General features: G+C 38.5%; 1 protein-coding gene across 3 annotated transcripts in view; it reads left to right on the top strand.

Annotated features, from left to right (window-relative positions):
* The first annotated feature begins 1,763 nt into the window (after nt 1-1,763).
* The window catches only part of kif5ab (kinesin family member 5A, b), a 61,470-nt gene continuing 41,661 nt past the window's right edge, over nt 1,764-21,572 (top strand). For all 3 annotated transcript variants that reach the window (XR_012408311.1, XM_001339614.10, XM_009302769.5), the window contains exon 1: nt 1,764-2,129. Coding sequence is in view for 2 of the 3 variants with exons in the window: in XM_001339614.10 (XP_001339650.5) it covers nt 2,001-2,129 (129 nt within the window). In the remaining variant the exon portion in view is untranslated. The remainder of the gene's footprint in view (nt 2,130-21,572) is intronic.

The raw sequence follows: 21,572 nt of genomic DNA, 5'->3' as shown, positions 1-21,572 counted from the left end.
CAGCTTTACACAGAGTAATGCTCACTACTCCTGAATACTTTTACTCATACTTTGAGTAATATTTACAACAGATACTTTTACTCTATTTGCACTACATTTGTAGGCAAGTAATGGCACTTTTACTTGAGTATGAGTTTTCAGTACTATTTCCACCACTGTTAAAAACACAACCTAAAATCAACCAAATATCAACGTCATTATTGGACATCATTGTCTTTAGACACTGGCTAGATTTAGAATTTTGGTCACCTGACGTTACAACCTAAATCTAACCTAATATTAACGTCTGACGTCGTGTGTTTGCAAGGCAATAACTAAATGCACTACAGAATGTTACGTTTACACACACATCCACAAATTACATGCAAACGCATCAGCTTTACACAGAGTAATGCTCACTACTCCTGAATACTTTTACTCATACTTTGAGTAATATTTACAACAGATACTTTTACTCTATTTGCACTACATTTGTAGGCAAGTAATGGCACTTTTACTTTAGTATGAGTTTTCAGTACTATTTCCACCACTGTTAAAAACTCAATACATAGATAATGGTTGACCCCCTAATGGTTGAGCTAGCTACTACAGGTAGAAACTTATTCAAATAGTGACAGGAAAACAACCACTATATGACGTCTATCAGATGTTGGATTTTGGTTGCCATACCTGATGAATAAATGTCAGTATTTGATGTCAATTTGACGCTGGTTTAAGATGTTGGCTTGACGTTGGATTTTGGTCACTTTCCAACACAACTTAAAATGAACTAAATATCAACTTCATTAATGGACATCAAAATAACGCCGTCCTTAGACGCTGGTTAGATATTGAATTTTGGTCACCTGACGTCACAACCTAAATCTAACCTAATATAAACGTCTGCCGTTGTGTGCTTGCTATCCAATCACTAGATGCACTACAGAATGTTACGTTTACACACACATCCACAAATTACATGTAAACGCATCAGCTTTACACAGCGTAATGCTCACTACTCATGAATACTTTTACTCATACTTTGAGTAATATTTACAACAGATACTTTTACTCTATTTGCACTACATATCTAGGCAAGTAATGGTACTTTTACTTGAGTATGAGTTTTCTGTACTCTTTCCACCACTGTTAAAAACACAACCTAAAATCAACCAAATATCAACGTCATTATTGGACATCATTGTCTTTAGACACTGGATTTTGAATTTTGGTCACCTGACGTCACAACCTAAATCTAACCTAATATAAACGTCTGACGTCGTGTGTTTGAAGGCAATCACTAAATGCACTACAGAATGTTACGTTTACACACACATCCACAAATTGTAAATACTCCTAAATACGTTTACTCATACTTTAAGTAATATTTACAACAGATACTTTTACTCTATTTGCACTACATATCTAGGCAAGTGATGGTACTTTTACTTGAGTATCTTTTTTAGTACTCTTTCCACCACTGATGGTAACCCATGAAAACTTTACCATGCCCACAGCTCTCAATGATGTTTGGTTTTTCGCCCTTTATATGAAAAAGTTTGGGCAGCCCTGGTCTAAAAGAAAAGTAACATTAATAATAAACAGCTTGCAGATGTGATCTGCGCTGTTTTCATCGTGTGATTGTACTTTTGTAAATGTAGAGCAGCGGTGCTGATGCGAGTGTCAATCACACAGTCCCCGCCTCCCGCCAGACACCGGCCAATCAAAGCGGCGCTGTGCCAAGCGCGTGTCTCCGTATCCCTGCACCATCACTGCACTTCTGCAGCACAACACACACACACACACGAGAAATCCACAAGAACACGATCACCATCATCTGTGTTCTCTCTATGAACATCTAACACGGACTCCCTGGATTAATCATGCGTTGATTAACAGCAGCTCTGCTTTATTTCACCCGTCACTGAACGCCATTCATCTGCGACTATTGAAGAACACACACACACACTCACACACACACATATATATAAGCGCCTCTGTTGCGTTTCTTGTGCTCCAGGATGGCTGATATCAGCGCAGAATGCAATATCAGGGTGTTGTGTCGCTTCAGACCCCTCAACCAGTCCGAAATCCTCCGTGGAGACAAATTCATGCCCACCTTCCAGGGGGACGACACTGTTATCATCGCGGTGAGTTCATTTACTCAAGTTTGCATGCTCGGGTTTTACACACAGCGAGTGTAAAGTGACGCAGATGCATTTTCAAACTTTCACGTTTCACACTCCTCCAGATGGGGAGGCTGCTCAGTATTAATGAAACGCTCGTGCATAAATGCAGAACACGCTGTGGCGTTTATGCAGATGTTCATGCGTGCTTACAAGTGTGCATTTCTTTATTAATGATCTGTGTATTATTTAGGTCTACAATGGTATTGCACTTTCATCAGATACATATCAGAGATCATATGTATGTATAAGCACATCCTGTAGTAGATCCCCTTTCTCTCTCAGACACATATGCATCCCATATGTGCGCATGCAGATGTGTGTTGTATACATAAGAATAGAGAGAAAGATATTAAGAAAAATCAGAGAAAAGGGGAACCAATAATAAATATAAACAATAATAAAATAATATCAGCATCATATATTATTAATTTGTATTAAAATAACATATAATGTAGATGTATTAAATATAATCAATATGCAGAGAGAAATCCTTACATCAGAATTTGAACTAAAAATCAGATCAGGTCTATGAGATGTTGCATAATTGGTGCGTTTTTTTTCTCACTTTAAAATAAATTGATTAATTATCTGCTTTAATTCCTGTTATTTGCTCCATTTTTATGCATTTCCATCCATGCATTTAGGTATAGGACTCTCGTATTTTTGGTAACGCTCATTTTAACAGCCACCAACATGATATATCCTAAATATTGATCTCTTTTTAACTGAGATATGTATCTAGAAAATCTAATTTAACTCTTAAATGATGTTGCGTTTATAAATATAGACAGAATCAGAACTTCATAATAAATATCATACACTCTAAAGAAAAAAATCTGAGCTGTTTTAACCCAATGTTGAGTCAAATATGGACAAACCCAATGATGAATACATTATTTTTCAATTACATTTAAGTGATTTTTTAATCCAACGATGACCCAGTGTTGGATTAAAACAACCCAGCATTTTTAAGATACATATCAGAGATCATATGTATGTATAAGCACATGGTAGATCCTCTTTCTCTCTCAGACACATGCATCCCATATGTGTCCATGCAGATGTGTGTTGTATACATGAGAATAGATAGAAAGAGATTAATAGAAATGAGAGAAAGGGGAACAAATAATAAAATACAATAATATTAGTAACATAATATATCAATTTGAATAAAAAACTATATAAGGAGTGATCCATCACATCCGAATTCTAACTAAAAATCAGATCAGGTCTATGAGATGTTGCATAATTGGTGCGTTTTTTTCTTACTTTAAAATAAATTGATTAATTTTCTGCTTTAATTCCTGTTATTTGCTCCATTTTTATACACTTCCATCCATGCATTTAGGGTAGGACTCTCTTATTTTTAATGCTCATTTTAACAGCCACCAACATGATATTTCCTAAATATTGGTCTCTTTGTAACAGATATGTATCTAGAAAATCTAATTTTACTCTCAAATGGGGTTGCATTTATAAATATAAACAGAATCAGAACTTCATAATAAATATCATACACTCTAAAAAAAATCTGGGTTGTTTTAACTTAATATTGAGTCAAATATGGACAAACCCAATGATGAATACATTGTTTTTCAATTACATTTAAGTGATTTTTTTTAATCCAATGATAACCCAGCACTGGATTAAAACAACCCTGCATTTTTACAGTGTATAAAAATACAAAATGCACATTATGAGAGGCCTGATGAGTGTTCTTGATGATACACAAAAAATTTCACATAGGTCATGTTTGTGCAGAAAAACCCATAGAAAGATAGATAAACCCATGTCTCCGTTCATTTACATACACACACCCACACACACACACCCACATTCACACGCATGATCGGCTCCAGTGCTGCTGAAATATACAGGGATTTTCATCCATCTGCCAGAGACGGCTTGAAATGATGTGTTTGATATTTCTGTGCTGTATTGATGACTCACAGATTGATGAAAATAAAATAAAAGACATTTCTATGTGGGCGAGATGAACCAATGAGGCTTAAAAAGCAACTTGTGTTATATCGAGATTTTTCTACTAATTCTGTTCTTCCAAGCGGTGCGATTTCTAATAAAAAACAAGAAACAATGTAAAATGTTTTCGATAAAATTCCCAAGATTTTTTTCTTCTTCCAATTTTATTAAATTTGTGATTTCTGATTATTGCACGGCTCTTTGGAATACTTGATTCTGATTGGTCAATCACGTTTTTCCAAGTATGTTGTTCTCCAGTAACGTCTGATTAAACCAATACCACAGTCTCATCCGGGTACCACCTGGACCATCAGTCAATATATTAATATATTATTGAATACGGAAAAAAGTAATTCATAGTAAATAAAATAATGTTTTGACATTTTGAGCCATACTTGAGTACTATAATTGATCTGTTGTGAGTGGTGATTCCGTAGTTCCTATGGTAACGCAACAACTGTATTTATTAGTCTGTTGTGGTGATTCTATAGTTGCTATGGTAACACAATAACTATAGTAATTAATCATTTGTCATGATTCTACAATTTCTATGGTAATGCAACAACTATATTAATTAATCAGTTGTGATGATTCTACAATTTCTATGGTAACGCAACAACTATAGTAATTAATCTGTTGTGGTGGTTCTACAGTCGCTATGGTAACACAAAATCTATATTAATTGATCTGTCGTGATGATTCTACAGTTGCTATGGTAACACAACCACTATAGTAATTAATCAGTTGTGATGATTCTACAGTTCCTATGGTAACGCAACCACTTTAATAACTGATCTGCTGTGGTGATTCTACAATTTCTATGGTAATGCAACTATATTAATTAATCAGTTGTGATGATTCTACAGTTTCTGTGGTAACGCAACAGCTATAGTAATTGATCTGTCGTGGTGATTCTACAGTTGCTATGGTAACACAACAACTATAATAATTGATCTGCCGTGGTGATTCTACAGTTGCTATGGTAACACAACAACTATAATAATTGATCTGTGGTGGTGCTATGGTAACGCAACAACTATAATAATTGATCTGTCGTGGTGATTCTACAGTTGCTATGGTAACACAACAACTATAATAATTGATCTGTCGTGGTGATTCTACAGTTGCTATGGTAACGCAACAACTATAATAATTGATCTGTCGTGGTGATTCTACAGTTGCTATGGTAACACAACAACTATAATAATTGATCTGTGGTGGTGCTATGGTAACGCAACAACTATAATAATTGATCTGTCGTGGTGATTCTACAGTTGCTATGGTAACGCAACAACTATAATAATTGATCTGTCGTGGTGATTCTACAGTTGCTATGGTAACGTAACAACTATAATAATTGATCTGTCGTGGTGATTCTACAGTTGCTATGGTAACGCAATAACTATAATAATTGATCTGTCGTGGGGATTCTACAGTTGCTATGGTAACACAATAACTATAGTAATATAAACAAATGAGCCAATACTTAAGTTTTCTACAACTGTAGGCTATATTATACTACAATTTACCACAGAAGTTATTAGTATAGTGCAGAGATATAACTAGTAAACCAGCTAGAGAAGATGTGTGTGTGTGTGTGTGTGTGTGTGCTTATACTGTAGACGAAATGCTCAAGTTAATTTAACATGACCAGAAGTCTCCAATAGTGTGTGAAGCCCCAAAGGTTAAATCTGGTGAAGCTCCTGCAGGAGAGAAAGCGCTTTCAGAAACACATTGATCTCGCTGGCAGGACTATAACAGGCTCACAGTGCTGCATAAACACACCCGTCTCTGAAGCTCACATTAAAGATAGTGTGTCTGAAAATACGTATGTGGCTGATTGTAGAAATACAGATACGTTTTGTGTCTTCTGGAAAAACATTCTGGTGTTTTTCAGAAGCAAAACCTTTATTATATCATGTTTGTATATGTATTTAGAGGCATTTTGTCTTGTAAACATTAACTAAAGACAATATCTAGTTTTTGCCTCCTGAATCATACATTCAGCTTCATTTGTCATTAATTAATTAAGTCTATTTTTCATCTTTTTTGTGTGTTTATTCTACTAAGTTCAATAGACATTTACATGAAACATCTATTTAGGAAGGGGTGGCGCAGTGGTGTAGTGGGTAGCGCTGTAGCCTCACAGCAAGAAGGTCTCTGGTTTGAGTCTTAGCTGTGTCAGTTGGCGTTTCTGTGTGGAGTTTGCATGTTCTCCCCGTGTTGGCGTTGGCTTCCTCCGGTTTCCCCCACAGTCCAACGACACAGTTGGTGAATTGGGTAAGCTAAAAAATGGTCTGTAGTGAATAAGAGTATGTGAGTGTTTCCCAGTGATGGGTTGCAGTTGGAAGGGCATCCGCAGCATAAAACATGTGCTGGATAAGTTGGTGGTTCATTCCGCTGTGGTGACCCCAGATTAAAAAAGGGACTAAGCAGAAAAGAAATGAATGAATCTATTTAGGAAGGGGTGACGCGGTGGTTAGCGCTGTCTCCTCACAGCAAGAAGGTCTCTAGTTCGAGTCTTAGCTGGGTCAGTTGGTGTTTCTGTGTTTGCATGTTCTCCCCGTGTTGGTGTTGGTTTCCTCTACAGTCCAAACACATGCGCTATAGTGGTATTGATGAACTATATTAGCCGTAGTGTATGAGTGTGTGTGTGAGAATGAGTGTGTATGGATGTTTCCCAGTACTGGGTTGCGACTGGAAGGGCACCCACTGTGTAAAATAGTAGTCGGTTCATTCCGCTGTGGTGACCCCTGATAAATAAGAGACTATGTCGGAGGAAAATGAATGAATGTTTCCACAATTCTGCAATGTGTCTAGCTTCTGCTGCGTAACAGAGCTCATTAAGGGATTTCTGGGTCAATGAATTATTAAATAGTTATTATCAAGAGAGAGCCATTAAAATAAAGTGAATTCAGTTTACGTGCAGGAGGAGCGTCACACATTAACATGCAAACACTGGGAGAGAAACTGTTTAACTGTTTGCATGAAGTCAGAAACTGAACACGCAGGTGAGAAGTTCAGGATTTAATAAACGCTGCAGGCTTGGAGGGAGTTTTTTTGGACAATTCTGCTGATTTCAGCTCGAGCCACGCAGCGAAAAATGCACAGCTACAATCTGGGCTGCAGCTCGACACGGCTTTTAGGACGATACACTGAGCTCAGCCACAGAATACAAAACATATATAGTATTAATGATACTAAGATTTTCATTCATTCAAACTATTCCAGCATATGTTTTACACAGTGGATGCCTTTCCTGCCGCAACCCATGACTGGGAAACACCCATACACACTTATTTACACACACACTCAAACACTACGGCCAGTTTAGTTGATCAGTTCCCCTATAGCGCATGTGTTTGGACTGTGGGGGAAACCAGAGCACCCGGAGGAAACCCACACCAACACGGGGAGAACATGCAAACTCCACACAGAAATGCTGACCCAGCCGGGACTCGAACTAGAGACTTTCCTGCTGTGAGGCCACAGTGCTAACCACTGAGCCACCGTGCCACCTCCAGATTTTTATTGTTTAATGATAAAAATTTTGTATAATGTAAAACAAGATAGAAGTACTAAGGTAATCATTTCTTGTACAATTGCATGCACACACACACAGCGCACACACACACACACACACACACACACACACACACACATTCTTGATGTGAGGACACAGTGCTAACCACTGAGCCATCATGGTGCCCCTAAAACTAAACATAAATGTAATGTTTTTTATTTAATCTAATTGCCATGGCAACATTTATTTTTGTTTAAAATTATTTTAAATAAAATAAACAAATAAACAAAAAACGTAATAAACATGTTTTAAAATGACATTATACACTAATTAAATTTGAGTAAAGCAAATAAATAATGGCAAAAACACAACAAAATGATTAAAGCTTTACCTGAAGTTCAAAAAAAATAACAACATTAAATTCTAAATATTACAAAACATATATATTAAAACATTATTAATACTAGCCAGGATTAAGAACATTTCCATTATGAGAAATAAATCAAACATGCACCAAAATTAAATATAAACAGTAATTTTTTATTTAATTGTCATGGCAACATTTATTTTTCTTTCAAACATTTGTTTTTCTATCTCAACTTGAGGTAATAAAATAAACAAATGAATCTGAAACTTAATAAACAGAGCTTTAAAACACACACACACACACACGCACGCACGCACGCACGCACGCACGCACGCACGCACGCACACACACACACACACACACACACACACACACACACACACACACACACACAAATCAAAAATAATACACACACACACCTGCATTGATCTGTTGCTAACTCCTGTCCTCAGATCAGACAGTAAAGCAGTGTTCAGCACAGTTCAGGTTGTCTGCTGCTCATTTTAAAGGCAGTGTGTATGACGAGAGCAGACAGTCTCCATCCTCTAACACACCTCACAATCTGGCAACCGGCTGACAGCAGAAATAATGTGAGAGCTGCTCATTTATCTCAGTGCTCTGCTGATGAAAACCTGCTGGCCTTGAAGACGAGTGGAATAAAAGAGAAAAGCGACGTTCATTTAAAACAGCCTTATAGTCCTGACAGGGCATTCAGTTCTGTCATCAAGCTGTTTCTGCGCTCCTTTATCACTTCATTTACTGAAGTGTTATATTAGGATCATTACAGTTTTGTTCCAATTGCTGACACACTAAAATGTCACGCACAGCACAATTAAACTGACACACAGAGAGCAAAACGTCTTCTCAAGTCTCCAAAAGTCGAAACACAATTTCTGCTTTTACACACATTTTGCATTTCAAAATGACTCTTTAACTGCACTGAACACAGTTCTCTGTGTAAGACACAACACTCTGACATAAAGCCACAGGTTTGCCATTTCAGAACTGCCATACACTACATGAGCTGATCGGCCAATCACATGTGCCACATGGCCAAACACCTCAATGGTTAATTGGTAGACCACAGGTGAGAACCTTATTTTACAACAACAATGGAAGACACTGCTGAGAGAGGAAGAGGAAGAGAGAGGCTGAGAATAAGAGGGTGAGGTAGAGCAGGTAGACAAACACTTTGAAATGAAACCAGAGCAACCTTAGTAGATCATGTCATCAACCATGACAAACTTCATTCATTCATTTTCTTGTCGGCTTAGTCCCTTTATTAATCCAGGGTCGCCACAGCGGAATGAACCGCCAACTTATCTAGCAGGTTTTTTACACAGAGCAGTAGGTAGTGCTGTCGCCTCACAGCAAGAAGGTCGCTGGGTCGCTGGTTCGATCCTCGGCTCAGTTGGCATTTCTGTGTGGAGTTTGCATGTTCTCCCTGCGTTCGCATGGGTTTCCTCCGGGTGCTCCGGTTTCCCCCACAGTCCAAAGACATGTGGTACAGGCGAATTGGGTAGGCTAAATTGTCCGGAGTGTGTGTGAATGTGTGTGTGGATGTTTCCTAGATATGGGTTGCGGCTGGAAGGGCATCCGCTGCGTAAAAATGTGCTGGATAAGTTGGCGGTTCATTCCGCTGTGGCGATCCCGGATTAATAAAGGGACTAAGCCAACAAGAAAATGAATGAATGCGCCACTGGTTCGCCCTAAAATTTTGATTTCATGCCAACTTTAACATAATAAAACGATAAACATTTTAAAAACTGCAAATACTAATAAAAACATCAAATAAAATCTAATTAAACACAATAAATAGATTATATTAAAATAGTTCTGTTAAAGTAAGCCTGAACTGAAAGTAGCTGCAGACTTTTATTACAATATAATGATTTATTTTCACCTGAAATTGAATATTGAGATGGGGGCGGGGTTTTGTTCCTCTCATCTTTCACTCCCAGCAAACTAACAGTTGGAGAGGCGTGGCTAAGCATATTTCACCCAATCAGAGTCATCAGAGGAGGACCATAACAATGATTAATAGTAAAACGAACATCGGAAATTTTGATTTTGAACATAATAAAATGATAGACATTTGAAAAACTATAAATACTAACTAGATTCTTAAAGTTTTAAGACAAACTTTGAGGCTGGCTTGTGAACGCCTGATGGTAATAGTTTATTTAGTTTAAACAGTTTTAAAAAGTATGAAAAGATAGATAGATAGACAGATAGATAATAGATAGATAGATTACCATGTCACTAGCATGATTCTAGCATAAATTAGCATGTTAGTAGCATGATTCTAGTATGAATTAGCATGTTACTAGCATGATTCTTGAATGAATTAGCATGATTCTAGCATAAATTAGCAAGTTACTATTATGATTCTAGTATGAATTAGCATGTTACTAGCATGATTCTAGCATGAATTAGCATGATTCTAGCATGATTCTACCATAAATTAGCATGTTACTAGCATGATAGTAGTACGAATTAGCATGTTACTAGCATGATTCTAGCATGAATTAGCATGTTATTAGCATGATTCTAGCTTGAATTAGCATGTTACTAGCATAATTCTAGCACAAATTAGCATGTTGCTAGCATAATTCTAGCACGAATTAGCATGTTACTAGCATGATTCTAGCATGAATTAGCATGTTATTAGCATGATTCTAACATGAATTAGCATGTTACTAGCATGATTCTAGCATGAATTAGCATGTTGTTGGCATGATTTTAGCATGAATTAGCATGTTACTAGCAAGATAGATGATAGATAGATAGATAGACAGACAGACAGACAGACAGACAGACAGACAGACAGACAGACAGACAGACAGACAGATAGATAGATAGATAGATAGATAGATAGATAGATAGATAGATAGATAGATAGATAGATAGATAGATAGATAGATAGATGGTGTGCTAGCATGAGTCAAACAAGCCAACCCCCGCTTCTCTATGATATTCTGATACTGAGGTATAGCTGCTGTTATATCGTTGCTAGGTTAGTCTGTTTTGTTGCTATGGAGTTGATTGACAGCTTAGACTGATGATGTATCAAAGCTTCTTGCCAGTATGAACAGTTAAAAGCAACACCCATGTCTCTATCACACTGCAGCATGACGATTTCAATTTGAACCTCTATAATGGCAGTCTATGGGACCGTTGCTAGGGTGCCATATCTGGTTGTTAGGGGTGTGGCTAGAAAGTTAAAAGTTCATCAGTTATTGGTAGTTTAGTAGTCTGAGTTAAATGAGCCCAGTTAGAAGTCTGTGCGACAGTCTGATGTAGAGTTATGAGCTCACAAAGTTTGGTGCAATGTTAAGGGTATGGGATTTTTCCGACGGTCCCGGGACGTTTTTCGGAAAACCGAAAGTCGGATCAGTCCGAAAAGATATAGCAACCCGAGTCAGACCAGTTTGGAGGTCTGGTGTGAGTTTGGTGGTCATAGCTCGAAAGCTCTAGGAGGAGATTGAGTTTAATTTTTAGTCTCAGAAGAAAAATAGGATAACAATAGTCTGGCTTGCTACACAAGCCAGCCTTATAAAAACACACAACAATAGATGATTATATTATAATAGCTCTGTTAAAGTAAGCATGAACTGGACATTGCTGCAGACTTTTATTACAGTATGTAAAATACAGCTGAACTAACAGGGTGATGTCTTTTTTTATTTATTTTTTACTTTTTAAAATAAAGTTTTAGTATTTTTTTGTTATCATTTTGATCAGTTTTCATTGTCTGGATAGTTTATATACATTTTTAATAAAGTTCTTAAAGTTTTAGGGCCCTATCATACACCCGGCACAATAATAAGGCGCTAGATATGTTTGGTGTGATGTGTTGCTATTTTCAGACCAGCGCAACAGTAATTTTCACGCCTGAAAAGGAAGTGTGTTAAGGCGCATTTGCTGGTGCATTGCTATTTTAAGGAACTGAAAAAGTCCACTCCATTGACCAACTAAAAGCCGGTCTAAAGTCCAGCGCAGAGCACTGTATATGTATATTTACATATTTATAATTTTAGTGGTTGGAATATTTGTTGTAAAAAAGAATATAATATAAATATAATAAAAACAAATATAAAACTTTAACTTTATTTCTCTTCATTATTATTTCTCCTTTACGCTTTATTTAAGAGCTAAAGGTACAAAAATCTGTCTTCAAAATCTTTCAAAGGTATATTTTTGTACTTAAAGGGTATAAATTAATATCAAAGGATCCATATCGGCACCTTAAATGACCATATTAGTGCCTAACGTGTCCATATTGTACTTTTTAAAAGGGCACCAGTGCAGTGACAGACTTTGTACTTTATTTCTGAGAGTGTTCTGTAAAATAAAACTCAAATAAAATAATTTATACTCGAAAGCATTCATATTTTAGGGTTGTTTTAATATTAAAAGATGACCTTTTTAGAGGAGTTTCTTCATTTCCATTAGAAAGCGTGACAGAGGGTTTGATGTTCTGCCGCCTCTTGTGTTGGGATGACAGTTTCTTCTTCTTTTCTTTGAATTAGTCTTGATTTCTGTGACGAAGCCGGAGGGCTCTTCACTACACGTGCACTGACACACACACACATGAGGACACACGGGCTTATAACATCACTCGTCCTCGAGCCACTAGTTAACATCATTGGTTATTGTGGCAGCTAGAGGGGGATTTATATAACACTTGGGGACTATATATAATAAATCTGCATTCAATCAAAATCTACAATGTTAACTTTGCTACTGCATATTGTAAGTTTTAAGGTGAACATTTAATCTACACAAGTTAATCCACCGAATGAAAATGCTTTGTTCATCTTCAATCAAAATCTGACTATCTGCTCATGCTTTGGAATGGCAGTCCTTCTCTGATGATTCTGATTGGGCGAAATATGCTTAGCCACGCCTCTCCAACTGTTAGTTTGCTGTGAGTGAAAGATGAAAGGAACAGAACCCCGCCCCCTACTCAATATTCAATTTCAGGTGGAAAAAATCATCATACTGTAATAAAAGTCTACAGCAATGTTCAGTTCACACTTACTGTAACAGAGCTATTATAATATACTCATTTATTGTTGTATGTTTTAATTTGTATTTGTAGTTTTTTTTAAGTGTTTATAGTTTTATTATGTTAAAGTCTGCATGAAATCAAAATTTACCATGTTTAGTTTACCAGTAAACATAGTTATGGTCCTTCTCTGATGACTCTGATTGGGCGAAATATGCTAAGCCACGCCTCTCCAACTGTTAGTTTGCTGTGAGTGAAAGATGAGAGGAACAAAACCCCGCCCCCTACTCAATATTCAATTTCAGGTGGAAATAAATCATATTGCAATAAAAGTCTGCAGCAACTTCCTGTTTAGGCTTACTTTAACAGAACTATTTTAATATAATCTATTTACAGTGTTGAATTTGATTTTATTTATTGCCTTTATTAGTATTTGCAGTTTTTTAAAATGTCTATAATTTTATTATGTTAAAGTCGGCATGAAATCAAAATTTATGATGTTTGTTTTACTAGTGAACACTGTTAGTCTTATAATCCTTCTCTGATGACTCTGATTGGGTGAAATATGCTTAGCCACACCTCTCCAACTGTTAGTTTGCTGTGAGTGAAAGATGAGAGGATCAAAACCCCGCCCCTACTCAATATTCAATTTCAGGTGGAAATAAATCATTATATTGTAATAAAAGTCTGCAGCAACTTCCCGTTTAGGCTTACTTTAACAGAACTATTTTAATATAACATATTTATTGTGTTGAATTTGATTTTATTTATTGCCTTTATTAGTATTTGCAGTTTTTTAAAATGTCTATAATTTTATTATGTTAAAGTCGGCATGAAATCAAAATTTATGATGTTTGTTTTACTAGTGCCCCGCCCCAAATTACTGATAGTGTCACCATGATGAACTAATAGCCCCGCCAAAATGACTGATAGTCCCACCCTAAATAGCTGCTGGTCCCGACCCAAATTACTGATAGACCTGCCTTAAATAACTGATAGTCCTGCACTGAGTGACTGATAGTCTCACCCTAAACAACGGGTAGCCCCGCCCTGAAGGCATTCCATGTGACCAGAAATGAACAAGAACTACTACCTACACGTAATATTAAATTAAATTTAGTCAGACAGCTTCGTATTTTAGTATAAAACCTGACTTGTGAAGCAGTGGAAGAGCTGCTGTGCTCATGCCGTACAGCAGTGCAGTGGTGTATAACGACAGATCTTTGTTCTGCTGCTGTAGTGTGGATTTCTCCCGTGTGTATTAGATCTCGCAGGGGGCTGTCTGTGTGTGAATCTTGTTCAGCATCACGGATCACATCTCTGCAGAACACATTCAGATCACGTCCTGATCTGAGATCTGCTCTCGTTTCCTGCAGCGTCATCTATCTATTCTTCACGTACGAACGGATGCATCTATATGACCTTATATCCATATGTCCACCCAACTAACTAACTATCTATCTATCTATCTATCTATCTATCTATCTATCTATCTATCTATCTATCTATCTATCTATCTATCTATCTATCTATCTATCTATCTATCTGTCTGTCTGTCTGTCTGTCTGTCTGTCTGTCTGTCTGTCTGTCTGTCTGTCTGTCTGTCTGTCTATCTAACTATCTATCTATCTATCTGTTCATCTATATATCTATCTAAACACTAACCGGCCACTTTATTAGGTACACCTGTCAAACTGCTTGTTAATGCAAATTTCTAATCAGCCAATCACACTGCAGCAACTCACTGCATTTAGGCATGTAGACATGGTCAAGACGATCTGCTTCAGTTCAGAGCATCAGAATGGGGAAGAAAGGGGATTTAAGTGACTTTGAACGTGGCATGGTTGTTGGTGTCAGACGGGCTGCTCTGAGTATTTCAGAAACTGCTGATCTACTGTGATTTTCACGCACAACCATCTCTAGGCTTTACAGAGAATGCTCCGACAAAGAGGAAATATGCAGTGAGCGGCAGTTCTGTGGGCGCAAATGCCTTGTTGATGAGGTCAGAGGAGAATGGCCAGACTGGTTCCAGCTGATAGAAAGGCAGCAGTAACTCAAATAAGCACTCGTTACGACCAAGCTCTGCAGAAGAGCATCTCTGAACACACAACACGTCCAACCTTGAGGCGGATGGGCTACAGCAGCAGAAGAGCACACCGGGTGCCGCTCCTGTCAGCTAAGAACAGGAAACTGAGGCTACAATTCACACAGACTCACCAAAACTGGACAATAGAAGATTGGAGAAACGTTGCTGCTCTGATGAGTCTCCATTTCTGCTGACACATTCAGATGCTCGGCTCAAACAACATGAAAGCATGGATCATCCTGCCTTGTATCAGCGGTTCAGGCTGGTGGTGGTGGTGTAATGGTGTGGGGGAGATTTTCTTTGGGTCCATTAGTACCAATTGAGCATCAACGCCACAGCCTACCTGAGTATTGCTGCTGACCATGTCCATCCCTTTATGAGCACAGTGTCTCCATCTTCTGATGGCTACTTCCAGCAGGATTACGCAGCATGTCATGAAGCTCAATCATCTCAGACTGGTTTCTTGAACATGACGATGAGTTCACTGTACTCAAATGGCCTCCACAGTCACCAGAGCTCAATCCAATAGAGCAGCTTTGGGATGTGGTGGAACGGGAGATTGGCATCATGGATGTGCAGCCGACAAATCTGCAGCAACTGTGTGATGCTATCATGACAATATGGAGCAAAACCTCTGAGGAATATTTCCAGTAGCTTGTTGAATCTCTGCCATGAAGGATTGAGGCAGATCTGAAGCCAAAAGTTGGTCCAACCCAGTAATAGTAAGGTGTACCTAATAAAGTGGCCGGTGAGTATATATCCATCTGTCCGTCTATATATCTCTCTATTCATGTACATATCCACCGCTTTATCCAATATCCATCTACACATCCATCTATATATCTCTATACTCATTTATATATCCATCTAGATATCTCTAGTCTATACTCATCTATATATGCATCAGAGCATGCAGGCTGCAGTGTAGAGAGATGTGTGTGTGTGTGTGTGTGTGTGTGTGCGTGTGTGTTAGAGAAGCTGAGAGGTAAAAGCGAATGTGCTGAAGCTATTAGAGCGTATCCCACAATCCTTCAGTCTGAGCTGTGGATGTTTTATCTCCCTCCGCTCTTCAATCTGCTCTTGATTTCATTTCCCCGTGTAACTCTGGCCAGTTGTCAGATTATTGAAACAGATTGTGATTGTGAGCTGAATATGTGCGCGCTGCAGTCTCCACGTACTCCATAAAGGCTGCTGTGCTTGTTTTATGAGGCTTAGATCGCGCACACACACACACACACACACACACACACACACACACACACACACACACACACACACACACACACACACACACACACACACACACACACACACTCTGTGACGCTATATTTAAGATGTGATGATGGGAAAGTGCTGGTGTGAATGTGCTGAGAGCTGCGAGCAAAGGCTAAGTGTGCTGTCATCACAAACAGCCCAACATGATGTACTGTGTGTGTGTGAGAGAGTGTTTGTGACTTTGTGTGTGTGTCTTTCTATATATACACATGTCTGAGACTGTAAGAACATCTGTGTACATGTGTGTGTTGTGCTTGTTTGTGTGTATATGTGTGAGTGCATGTATGAGTGTGTGTGTGTGTGTGTTGTGTTTGTTTGTGTGTAAGTGTGTGTGTTGTGCATGCGTGTGCTAGTGTGTATGAGTGTGTGCGTCGTGCTTGTAGTACCTATGTTTGTGAGTGCATGTATGAGTGTGTGTGTATGTTGTGTTTGTATGTGTGGGTGTGCATGTGAGACTGTGTGTCTATGTTGTGTTTATCTGTGTGTGAGTGCATATATGAGTGGTGTGTGTGTGTGTGTGTGTGTGTATGTAAGTGCATGAATGTGTGAGTGTGTGTATGTGTTGTGTTTGTATGTGTGTGTGAGCGCATGTGTGAGTGTGTGTGTAAGTGCATGTATGTGCGATTGTGTGTGTGAGTGCATGTGTGAGTGTGTGTGTAAGTGCATGTATGTGTGAGTGTGTGTGAGTGCCTGTATGTGTGAGTGCATGTGTGAATGTGTGTGTGTAAGTGCATGGATGTGTGAGTGTGTGTGTTGTGTTTGTATGTGTGTGTATAAGTGCATGTGTGAGTATGTGTGTAAGTGCATGTATGTGTGAGTGTGTGTGTTGTGCTTGTTTGTGTGTGTGTGTGAGTGTGTGTGTAAGTGCATGTATGTGTGAGTGTGTGTGTGTTGTGCTTGCATGTGTGTGTGTGTGTGTGTGTGTGTGTGTAAGTGCATGTGTGAGTGTGTGTAAGTGCATGTATGTGTGAGTGTGTGTGTTGTGTTTGTATGTGTGTGTGTATGTTGTGTTTGTATGTGTGTGTGTATGTTGTGTTTGTATGTGTGGGTGTGCATGTGTGAGTGTGTGTTTATGTTGTGTTTATCTGTGTGTGAGTGCATGTATGAGTGTGTGTGTGTGTGTGTGTGTGTGTGTGTGTGTAAGTGCATGTATGTGCATGTATGTGTATGTGTGTGTGTGAGTGCATGTGTGAGTGTGTGTGTAAGTGCATGTATGTGTGAGTGTGTGTGAGTGCATGTATGTGTGAGTGTGTGTGAGTGCATGTATGTGTGAGTGCATGTGTGAGTGTGTGTGTAAGTGCATGTATGTGTGAGTGTGTGTGAGTGCATGTATGTGTGAGTGCGTGAGTGCATGTGTGAATGTGTGTGTGTAAGTGCATGTATGTGTGAGTGTGTGGTGTGCTTGCATGTGTGTGTGTGTGTGTGAGTGCATGTGTGAGTGTGCGTAAGTGCATGTATGTGTGAGTGTGTGTGTGTGTGTGTGTGTGTGTGTGTGTGAGTGTGTGTGAGTGCATGTGTGAGTGTGAGTGCATGTCTGTGTTGTGCATGCATGCATGTCCTGGTGTGTATGAGTGTCTGCTGTGCTTGTAGTACGTAAGTGTGTGAGTGCATGTATGTGTGTGTGTGTGTGTTTGAGTGCATGGGTGAATGTGTGTGTATGTTTGCGTGTGAGTGTGTGGTGTGCATGCATGTGTGTGAGTATGTGTGTGAGTGTATGTATGAGTGTGTGTGTGTGTGTGTGTGTGTGTATGTGTGTGTGTGTGTGTGTGAGTGAGTGCATGTGTGAGTGTGTGGTGTGCATGGATGTGTGTGCTAGTGTGTGAGTGAGTGTGTGCGTGTGTGTGTGTGTGTGTGGTGTGCATGCATGTGTGTGCTAGTGTGTGAGTATGTGTGTTGTGCTTGTACTATGTATGTGTGAGTGTATGTATGAATGTATATGTGTGTTGTGTTTGTGTGGAAGTGCATGTGTGAGTATATTTGTGTGTGTGTGTGTATAAGTGAGTGGGTTGTGCTTATAGTATGTGTGTTAGTGCATGTGTTTCTGTGTGTGTGTGTGTGTTCTGTTGTGTTTGAATTATGTATATGGGAGAGTGCAAGTGTGAGTGTGTGTATACATATATGTATGTGTGAGTGTGTATGAGTGTGTGGGTTGTGCTTTTATGTGTGTGTGTGTGACTCTTCAGGTGTTTTTCTGCCCTCTAGACTTTGATGCTCCTCTGAGGATCAGTGAAATCTCTTGGAAACAGCAGAGAGGGACTAATTACTGACTCGAGCCCTTAATCTGCAGCATGTGTGTGTGTGTGTTGCAGTCTATTGCTTCACTTCTGATCTCTTTCATCTTTAATTAGAACATGCTGGACTTTTGTGTGTCCAGCTAACAGAAAGCAGAACTTCAGCTAATTAACACACACTCTTGCAGGAGAACGTTCATTCAAAGTTATGTGCTGCTGTTACATATCAAATCCTTCATTCATTTTCCTTCAGTTTAGTCTCCATCCGGGGTTGCCACAGTGCAATGAACCATCAACTATTTCACCACATGTTCTAAGCAGCAAATGCCCTTCTAGCTGCAACCCAGTATTGGGAAACACCCATACATGCTCACGTTCATACACACTCACTCATACACTACGGCCAATCTAGTTCATCATTTCCCCTATAGTGCATGTGTTTGGACTGTGGGGGAAACCGCAGCACCTGGAGGAAATCCTACCACTGCTATGCTGATGATACCCAGCTATACCTCTCTTTTCGTCCTGATGATCCCTCGGTTCCAGCTCGCATCTCAGCCTGCCTGTTGGATATTTCACACTGGATGAAAGATCATCATCTTCAGCTGAACCTCGCGAAAACAGAAATGCTTGAAGTTTCTGCCAACTCGACTCTACACCATAACTTGCATATTTGCACTCTGTAACATCAGAAAGGTCCGACCCTTCCTATCTAAACATGCAGCTCAACTCCTTGTTCAAGCTCTTGTTCTCTCCAGACTGGACTATTGCAACTCTCTACTAGCCTGGCTTCCAGCTAACTCTATCAAACCTCTTCAGCTGTTTCAGAACGCAGCAGCACGAGTGGTCTTTAATGACCCTAAAAGAGCACACGTCACTCCGCTGCTCATCCGTTTGCACTGGCTGCCAGTTGCTGCTCGCATCAAATTCAAAGCTCTGATGTTTACCTACAAAGCGACTTCTGGCTTTGCTCCTTCTTATCTGCTCTCACTTCTGCAGATGTATGTGCCCTCCAGAAACTTGCGTTCTGTGAATGAATGTCGCCTTGTGGTTCCATCCCAAATAGGGAAGAAATCACTTTCCCAAACTCTCGCATTCAATCTGCCCAGTTGGTGGAATGAACTCCCTAACTGCATCAGAACGGCAGAGTCACTCGCTGTCTTCAAGAAACCACTAAAAACTCAACTATTTAGTCTCCACTTTTCTTCCTAATCTGCAATTGCCTCTCTGGATATACCACTAACTGTACTCAAAAAAAAAAAAACTTTACACTTTACACTTTACAGACCTGAAACTCGCCTACAGCACTTACTCGTTGCTCTTATAGTTGTGTAAATTGCTTCTTGTCCTCTTTTGTAAGTCGCTTTGGATAAAATGACTAAATGTAAATGTAAAACCACGTCAACAAGTGGGGAACATGCAAACTCCACACAGAAATGACAACTGACCCAGCCGGGACTCGAACCAGCGATCTTCTTGCTGTGTGGCCACAGTGCTAACCCACATAGCAAATGTTTTCTGGCCCAGCTCCGGGCCACACAATAACTTTTCCCTTGGCCCAAGTACCGCAAAGAACGACGGCCCTGAAGTGGCCCATAACTGGATTAAAGAAAAGGGCCACACATGGGCCATAACCGGATCTCAGCCAATTTATCACCCTTAACTGGCCCTGAACTGGGCCAAAACAGGTTCATTATTGGTACCGATTCTCAGCCATAAGTTAACCATATCAACGCCACCTTTTAACCAGAAACCCCAAAACTGAGCCATAAGACAAATTTCAACCGATGCTGTATCACGTGAACCTCATCCACCAACCAGAAAAGCTGTTGTTACTGTGGAGATCGCGCCAACAATTGATCATCCAGTTAGCTTTTTGTTTTTGTTTTTGTTTTCAGTCACTGATTTTCAAATCATTTTAAAAAGGACACTAACAATTCTGATCAAGTTTGACCACAATAATTTTGTGGTGCTAAAACTAAAATGTATGGAAAACTTTTTACATGTGAATTAGTTTTTTATTATATATATATATATATATATATATATATATGTATATATATATATATATATATATACATATATATATATATATATATATATATATATATATATATATATATATATATATATATATATATATATATATATATATATATATACATATACATATATATATGTATATTTATATTTGCACATTTAAAAAGCATATTTGTTCTGGTCAAATAGATTTTGTGATCCTTTCTGAAAAATAAAAGCTGTTAGCCCAGATTCGACCCACATCTAACTAACTCACATGTATTTCATGTGTAAGGTATATATATATATATATATAATAATTGTTTTAAGTCAGTGAAACAAGCTATAGGTAAAAAAAAAAAAAAAAAATATATATATATATATATATATATATATATATATATATATATATATTTTTTTTTTTTTTATTTTTTTTTTTTATTTATTTATTTATTTTTTTACCTATAGCTTGTTTCACTGACTCAAAACAATTATTATTATTATTATAAGAGAGAGAGAGAGAGAGAGAGAGAGAGAGAGAGAGAGAGAAAGAGAGAGAGAATAATCTTGCCTTGATATTGATGATCTTGTGGATATCGCTACACTGATCTAGGCCACACACCTCCCATCCACAATTGGCCCAAATGTAGTTTTGCCGTCATGCAACCAGTGCCATCATTGCCAAACATGGCCCACATTCAGCTGACATTATGCATGCCAGTGCCGGCCTCACGCCAGCAGTGCCATAATGAGGCCACATTTGGGCCAAGTCCGTTTGCTATGTGGGAACCACTGCGCTGCTCTAACTAAAAACTTAAAATAAATAATAGCAGCTTTTAAACTTTTATGAATGTTTACAATGCAAATTTAATTATATCCACTTTGGTAAACAAAGTAAGTCATATATAATAT

Source organism: Danio rerio, chromosome 6 (genome assembly GCF_049306965.1).
Source record: "Danio rerio strain Tuebingen ecotype United States chromosome 6, GRCz12tu, whole genome shotgun sequence".
In the NCBI taxonomy this organism is placed as follows: domain Eukaryota; kingdom Metazoa; phylum Chordata; class Actinopteri; order Cypriniformes; family Danionidae; genus Danio; species Danio rerio.
The sequence above is the reverse complement of the archived record's forward strand: the minus strand, read 5'-3'. Positions and strand labels throughout refer to the sequence as shown.